The 8,140-nt window shown below is 35.7% G+C and overlaps 1 protein-coding gene across 1 annotated transcript; it reads right to left on the reverse strand.

Annotated features, from left to right (window-relative positions):
• Positions 1-1,240: 1,240 nt before the first annotated feature.
• Positions 1,241-7,884, reverse strand: LOC126794729 (agamous-like MADS-box protein AGL104). Its single transcript, XM_050521499.1, has 12 exons — positions 7,694-7,884; positions 6,980-7,033; positions 6,811-6,843; positions 6,694-6,712; positions 6,505-6,566; positions 6,108-6,135; positions 5,925-5,986; positions 5,620-5,719; positions 5,335-5,385; positions 1,832-1,941; positions 1,550-1,745; positions 1,241-1,387 (listed from the first exon to the last, which is right to left on the reverse strand). The coding sequence occupies exons 1-12, from the start codon at positions 7,876-7,878 to the stop codon at positions 1,241-1,243; spliced, it is 1,047 nt and encodes a 348-aa protein (XP_050377456.1). The 5' UTR covers positions 7,879-7,884.
• Positions 7,885-8,140: the final 256 nt, after the last annotated feature.

The following is an 8,140-nucleotide window of genomic DNA, read 5'->3' on the forward strand; positions in this document are numbered from 1 at the left end:
GAGTTCAAATCAAACTCATATATTGTTTGAAATTTAGGGTTATTACACTGCACGTTATAGAACTTTAATTTTACGAATGAGATAAGAAATGTGAGGAAGTTTTAGTCTGAGAGCTAGCAGGAAATGAATGAGATCGACTAATAAGGGAAAGTAAATAAATGTATGTATACCTGAACGCAACAAATGCATGAAACGCAGTAGCACATTGTATAGCTAAGCCAAAAAGGTAAATCTTTTGTAGAAGAAATAAATCATGTTTCAAATCACTTCATTTGCAATAGAACTTATGCAACACCTACGCAGTCGTACGAATTATCAATCTTTTTTGTTGTTTCACGTGAAAAAAAAAATCTTCTCAATCACAATTTCTTCAACTTTGAGTGCACGTAATGATTTTTTATGTACATCTTAATTGATTTATCCAGCCACCTTGTAATGTTTATGAAATTCGATAAATGAGACTCATGATAGATTCATGCCAAGGGTTTAGCTTTGTAACAGTAAGTGTATAATGTCTATTTCAGAGAGAGAGAGAGAGAGAGAGAGAGAGAGAGAGAGAGAGAGAGAGAGCAAAACTTCAAGGTGGAATAGCGGCAGCCTAGCTAACCGTACACATACATAAAAAGGATATGATGTAAAATCATAAAAAGCAAAACCTTGTTAGTTCTTTGTTGTTTTTACAAGATTTCACCAGCAGCTTTGGCAATGCGAGCATCAATGAAAAATGATCAACTGATCAAACCAGGGGCGGACCTACGTGTATGTGTGGGTGGACTCAAGTCCACTCAAGATTTACACTATCAATCAGCTAATATGTATTGTAAATACAAATACAGGTCTTGCTGGGTTGGTTAGGTTTTTGACTAACACCAAAGCCACCTAAGTTCGAATCTCAGTGGTAGCAACATTTTGTTAATATTAAAATGTTTCTTGATTTGTTCTAAGATATCTTTTTTTTATTTAGTCACTATTTTAGCATGAATTTTAATAATTGTTTTCCTCACAATTCAAAAAAAATCTTAACATTAATTGATTAAATCTTAGTTTAGGATGCATTTCTATTTAAAAAATTTAACATTGTATAAATGTAATTCTTTAGTTAAATATAGATATTGCTCTAAATTTCCCGAAAGCAGAACAAATTCAAGTCCACCCTGCCTCCCAATCCTGAGTCCGCCACTGGATCAAACCTCATCTGCGCGCACTTTAATAAACATATATTGTGTGGAATGATCGATGATTAGTGTCCATTAAGCTGAGGAACCTTGTTGTTTTGATCATGATAACTGTCTACGCCTTCGTTGTAAGCTTGTACGTTGGAGCTGCTAACTGGAATCTCCACCTGCTCGTGTGGTATTATTTCTGGCATGTTCGAGCTAACCATTGCCTGCTGCAGCTAGTTCAGATCATTAAGTTAACTAGAAGTATAAATGTATGTTATTCCACATAACATTCATGCACCAACTTCTTACACAAGTAAATAGCACGCTGAGATATTTTCGCATAATTGGTTTTTTTGATAGCAGAGTGCTGAGAACTCATAAATTACCTGATATTGAGGCATCAATGAAGGTTGCATAAGAGTGGAATGGTGTCCGGAAGATGTGTAAGGCTGAGGCCAGGGAAGCTCTCCGTCACTGCCGTTTGTAACACTCACATGACACTCTCCCATGCTACTCAGATCTGCGCCACCATTTGAACTCGTTCCGTGTGAAAAAGGATCATACAGAGACGACGACAAGTTCCTACGGGTGCATATACAAACACATCAGGCTATCATAAAATTGGAGTACTCCAATCTAATTGCGAATAGGGTTTAACGGCAAGGTACCTAAGTTGGTGATCCAAAGGAGCAGTACCATCGTATATTTGGGTGTGGTTGTGACCACCGTTAGCCAACCAACCTGCCACATCATTCTCAAAAGAACCTGGCAACACTTGCTGCAAGCAAACTTTCCCGAAATCAAGATCTATATATGCTAAAATCTATAAAACAAGGATTTGTTTGCTGTGTAGCAAGGTATGCTATACACACAATTGTGTGTAGTAAAAAATGAGTATCATAAAATGCACGTGTGAGTGTAGGAGTTTGTTTGTGAAGGAAAATGCTGATGCATGTGTATAACAGAATTTTAGAGGACCTGAAAATTCTCAAGAATCAAAGATACCTTGTGCATCCATTATTGGGTATTGCACAGTAATCAAAGAATCAAAGATACTGTAATATCCCTGAAATTTATAAATATTTTCTAATTATTGTTCGAAGATTTTTAAATTGGTGGTGATCCGATTATATATTACGAGGGAGAAAATGAAAGTGTTCGAATGATTTATACTCATAAACGTTACCGTGAGGGATCAAGAGTTGACTTTTTATCCGTTGGGAATCTCAAAAAACTTCATTCATGAAAGTCGTAGAGTTCGTCAATACGAGTTCGTATACGCGCGTCACGCTTTAATCGGATGTCGTATGTGAAAGTTGTTAACAACAGAAGTTTGGTTTCTGATTTTGGAATGTGTATAAAAGGAAGGAGAGAAGATTAAAAATCTGAAAATCAGTTTTTGGCTCGGTTACTGTTCACGTACTTTCTCTCTTTGTTGCCAGATCTTTCTCCGGCCATATCTTCGTCATCCGGCGACGTAATTGAGTGAGACCGGTGGCGTTGGAACCGTCTCTTCGTCCCCTAACGATCTGAGTTAGTGTTTGTGAGAGATTCAAGCTGTTTGAAGCCCAGAAATGAAGAAACAATGCGGCTGTTCCGTTTGAAGAAATGAGGAGAACTCCCTCCTCCAGGAACCAATCAAAGTGATTCTTCTTGTGTTTTTTTGAAGCTTGTAAGATGTATATCAACCCTTTTAAAACATTTTTATCTATTTCGAAGCACACAAGGAGAATCGATGATTTCTTTTTCTAGGATATGTGAATAGTGCAGATTTTATGTTCTTCGTCGATTGGACTATTTAGGCTTGGATGTAGACTTTGTTGTCAACTAGAAAGTTGTTAAAAGTTTTGTGATTCTAGGTTGAATTGTTATTGTCGTGTCTCCAGTGTTAATGACTTGCAACCTTGATATGAATTAGATACTTGTTACTTGGTTATGGAGTGATTGTGGTAGCTAGTACCTTCCTTATTTTGAGTAGAAGATACAACGGGAGCTAAGGTGAGTAAACCTCACAATGATCATCATGATCGAAATAGTATTATAATTATTGAATTTTGTTTGAGTTGTTAACATAGTAATTGCATCACTAGCTTATAAAATTTATTCTAAAAATATGTTTTGGTTTAAATTACGTGAACTTGATCATCTACGGTTCATAGGTAAGTGAAACGCTATTTTAATAAATGATTTTAAAAGGTTTTAGTGATTATAGACTATGGTGAATGTGAGTAAATCTCACTATGATAAGTTTACCCTTGGCGGTGACTCATATTAATGAGTTCTTAAAAAGAGTGAATTGTAACATCTATATAATATAGTGGGTTGTGTATGTGTACGAAAATGATAAATACGATACATATATATGGGTTGCTATATTATATAATGTTACAGTTTTTATTTAAATTATGAGATTGTATTGTTTTCGATTAATTGTGGGGGATGAGACCGGAAGGGAGATAACGTACCTTCCGGTATAATGGATTATTGGAGTGACTATATGTATATTGTTGTGCAAGAGTCGCTTGGTTGTAATACATAAACATGTGTGGATTGTTATATTGTACGTGGTTTTAACATTGAGTTTTGTTAAAACGTTTTCTAGTCTTCGAACGTTGTTGGCATTAAATCGGAACCAAGCCTTGGCCGGGTGTCGGTTACGATCAGTTAGAGCTCTAGTTTGTCTGCTGATGTACTGCATGAGGGGTAACAGATGGGTTGCTTGGGTCTCATGAGTACCCATGTTATAAAATGATATTTGGTAACAGATGGGTTGCCTAGTGTGTCATGAGTACACATCTTTTTTATAATATTGAGTAACAGATGGGTTGCCCAGTGTGTCATGAGTAGACATATTTTTAAATAATATTGGGTAACAGATGAGTTGCCCAGTGTCTCATGAGTACACATATTTTTAAATAATATTGGGTAACCAGATGGGCTGTCCAGTGTCTCATGAGTACACATGTTTTAGAATGTTATCTGTTATATTTCATTTGTATGTGATGTATGTTATAATGTTGGTTTACTCATACGGACTGCAAAGCTTACCGGGTTTTTATTTACAATCCTAGTGCACCAAATCGATGATGTATGGGATAGTCCTACAGGTGGTGATTAGCAGGCTCGGAGAGCTTACTCAGAGAATTACTGAGGGTTTCCTTCTTCTGTTTGCAGTGAGGATTGAGTGAACAATTGTTTTTATGCGTGAGTGTATAAACTCGTAATGTATTATTCAAGTCAACTGAATCGTATTGTGAACTCAGTTTTGATACACTGTTGTTGTAAGATGATTTCATTATATTTGAGATTGTTTTAGAGTTATCATGACTTCCAATTCAAATTTTTATCATTCGAAATTTCAGGGTTGTGACAGATACCTTGTGCATCAAAGTTCTCTTGGGTATTGCATAATATTCATGCTGCAGAAGAGTCAATCCAATCTCATTATGGGTTACTGGGGGTCAGTAACGTGATTACTGGGTGTCAATAACGTGATTACTGGGTGTCAATAATGTGATTACTGGTGTCAGTAACGTGATTGCTAGAGGTCAGTAATTTGTTATTTGAGAGGTTACTGTGTGTCAGTAATTTGCTATTAGAGGTTACTCGGTGTCAGTACTCTGCTATTGAGGGTTAGTGGGTGTTAGTATTTTTATTCGGCGACCGGTGGACGGACTCTGGCGATGGTGGACGGACTCCGGCAATGGTGGCCGGAATCCAGTGATTGGAGCTCGAAGTCCGGCAAGGTTCCAGCAACTTGATCTCTCTCATCAACTTTCTCTCTCTATAAGTGTTTAGATAGATGAGGATAAAATAATCTAAAATATATTGTTTTGTACTAATTGGGCAAATGTTTGGTTACCGTATGTTAAAATGGGCACATTTTGGAATTTGTCATTGAAATTAGCAAAGAATGTGTCAAATTTGTACTAAATTGAAATTTTTCCTTCCTTTTTTTTTTTAGGAAAACAAAACAAAAACACTTGTATGTTAAGCCATCGTTTGGTGTGCAAATCCGATTGAAAAGAACTTTTTTCTTTTCAATTAAAAGAATTAGGTGATTTAGGGTTTCTATATTGGTATTCAATTAAATGGATATATATATATATATATATAAAACACATATTAAAGCCGATCTGAAAGGCCGAAGTCCTTTTTAGCATTTTATTACCTGTATTCCGGATGAATCAAAAGAGGATAGCTGGTTACTCAACAAATATTCCTGCATAATAAAAACATACCGAGATCATCCTCAATTCATCATCATCCATCAGAAACCGAATGTCATTTCATAGCATAAGCTCTTGTACGCAAACTCACAAATCTAGTGACTTGAAAATTGGAAAAAGATGAATAACATCCAAGAAGAAAAGCTATTTGCTTGGTGCAACAAGACCAGATCGAGTAGCCAAAGGTTCAGGAACATAACTATTAAGTAATCAGTACGTGTCTCTACCTTTCTCTGCATAACACGCGACAAGGTGTTCACAAGACTTTTCTCAGATGATTCAAGCTCTTCCATAGATGTGATTTTTAGTGGATCAGGCTCATATATCCTGTGTTATGTATAAGATCAAGAGAAATGCTTAGTCTCCACAAATCACATATACAGGTACAGTAAAAGATAAATTATCTTGTGTTTCAATTTTGATGAACAAATTCGATTAGTGCAGTGAACTTTTGACAACTCTTTCATTAAACCTAATATGCCAAGGATAAGCATGAAATAGTACGTGCACTCGTGATATTTTCGTTTAGGACCTTATTTGCTCTTCCGCCATTTGAAGCTGTTGTTGTAGCCCCCCAATGTCCTGTTGAAGTTCCTAAAATGTGAAATTAACCATACAGGAGGTAGAAGGTTAATTTTGATCGGCGGAAACAACCAAAAATGTCTGCAGAAACTTACAAGAGTAAACTCAAAGCGGTAGCAAAGTTCTTAATCACCTCAATTTCAGAGCTAACTGCAGTAGGACTACTTCAATTTGAAGAGTTGAGAGTGATCGAGACAGGCAAGAAGACACAACCAAAATCATTGATCAGACTATATATGCATAGAAGACAAAATCCACCAACAGAAAATAAATTGCTTGAATAAATCCAAATTCTTTCTCATGTATTCAACTTCCAAGGAAAATTTTGGAAATAGTGTATTGTTCCACTCTAGCCTCGCTACCTATTCAATGTGTGTCATGACATGGATTTTTAGTGCGCCAATCATACTTGTGTAGCTAAGATTTTTTATTTCGGTCCGATATGAGTTTTGTACACTACTCAATCAGTCATACATATTATGGTGATAAACACGTCTAGTAAGATTATGAAGATGAAGAAGATTACAAACTTGGCTAGTTGAAGAGCAATATCATTCTCACTGCGAAGTTGTTGAAGGGTCCTGAGCAAGTACTGCAAGAAAACAAACAACATCGTATATATATACGTGTTTGTTCATTTAGAATTATCTCGAGAATAATTGAGATCGAAACACCAAGAGAATAAACTAGAGTACATTGCTACATGCCATATATCTGACCTCTTTGTTTTGTAGATCACTGCAAAAGGACAATGAACCAATTACTAAATATATCAAATTGACAAAATGAAGATTAACTCAAAGGGTATTATCCAGAGAAAAGGAACAGAAGCATACGGATGTTTGTTGTGATCAGGAAAAATAATGGCACTGCAACAATTGAAAATTAATCAGCTGACCAAATGAATAAATTAACTAATTTTAAGCCATTCAACTGTTTTTATTTATAATTTACATATTGTAGTAAGATAAATTAAGTACATATTTTGATTGTAAGAGCACTTACTGCTCTCTTTCTTGGTCTGGGAGATTGATGTAACGAGTAAACACATCTTCAATCCTGATTTCACAACGTTGTTATTAAATAAACTAATTATCAATCAACATACCGGAAGAAGGGAAAACGAATGATAAAATTGTAAAACCCTAAATAGTTATGATAAATTTTAGATTCATTAATCAATGATTAATGTTAACATTGCGCCGTTCATGTATGCTTTGAAAAATTATACAGTTCATTTATGAACCCTATTGCAGGTTTTACGTATATCACTAGTCAATAACTGCCTACATGGGTGAGCAAAACACGTTAATTGGTTTTTTTTTCTTGTTCTTTTTTGGCTAAGAGGAGCGCTACAGATATTCAAACAACATTTAAAAAAAAAAAGGATATTCAAACAAAATCGTCAGAGATCCTATTTCCAAGCTGATACCAGAAAAATAAATATGAGTAAGATCAAAATCTTCATGAATGGTATCGCAAGTAATCCACTTAAATGAAGAGAAAAATCACGAAATCCATATAAAGAAAACGAAATGAGAGAGAGAGAGAGAGAGAGAGAGAGAGAGAGAGAGAGTGAATTTGTGTATCAACTTTTCCAGAACATGAACTATGCGATATACAGAAGCAAAGCATTATCACTCGTAAAATTAATAGCGTCAAGAGCACATAAACAAGGAATGCAAACTGTAACAGAAATTAAATGTCTGAAAAAATAACCTTCTTTTGCCGGAAAAGTGGCTAAGACGACCAGAAGGAGAGAACATGATAAGGGCAATGTCAATGTCACAAAGGATGGAAAGCTCGTAGGCTTTTTTAATGAGTCCATTTCTACGCTTTGAGAATGTAACTTGCCGATTGGTGTTGTTTTCTATTCTCTTAATCTCCAGCTTAACTCGACCCATCTTGATCTGTCCCGAGTGTATCTAAATCTATGAGGGTAAATTTTAAATAAGGAAAAAATCTAAGAGAAGTATCCTCTTAATCATCATACATAAACAATGCAAGGAGAGGAAGAATAAACAGCTTAAAACAAGGGTGGTTGGGGTACACGAGAGAAAGAGAAAGCTGGGAAGGGAGAGATGAATATGGTTATAAATGGGTGGGAGGAGAGATAGGAGGACATAGAGAGATCCAAGGATTGGATGGTCAATACAATAACGAGGT

The sequence above is a fragment of the Argentina anserina genome, chromosome 5, assembly GCF_933775445.1.
Source record: "Argentina anserina chromosome 5, drPotAnse1.1, whole genome shotgun sequence".
NCBI classification, from domain to species: domain Eukaryota; kingdom Viridiplantae; phylum Streptophyta; class Magnoliopsida; order Rosales; family Rosaceae; genus Argentina; species Argentina anserina.

Bases quoted from the DNA above. Each gene is read 5' to 3' on its own strand.
- LOC126794729 (XM_050521499.1), bottom strand. From the start codon at position 7,878: ATGGGTCGAGTTAAGCTGGAGATTAAGAGAATAGAAAACAACACCAAT. The intron at 6,844-6,979 runs GTAAGTGCTCTT...CAATTGTTGCAG, and splicing joins CCAGACCAAGAAAGAGAGCA to TGCCATTATTTTTCCTGATC. The intron at 1,746-1,831 runs GTACCTTGCCGT...ATGCACCCGTAG, and splicing joins CCTTTGGATCACCAACTTAG to GAACTTGTCGTCGTCTCTGT.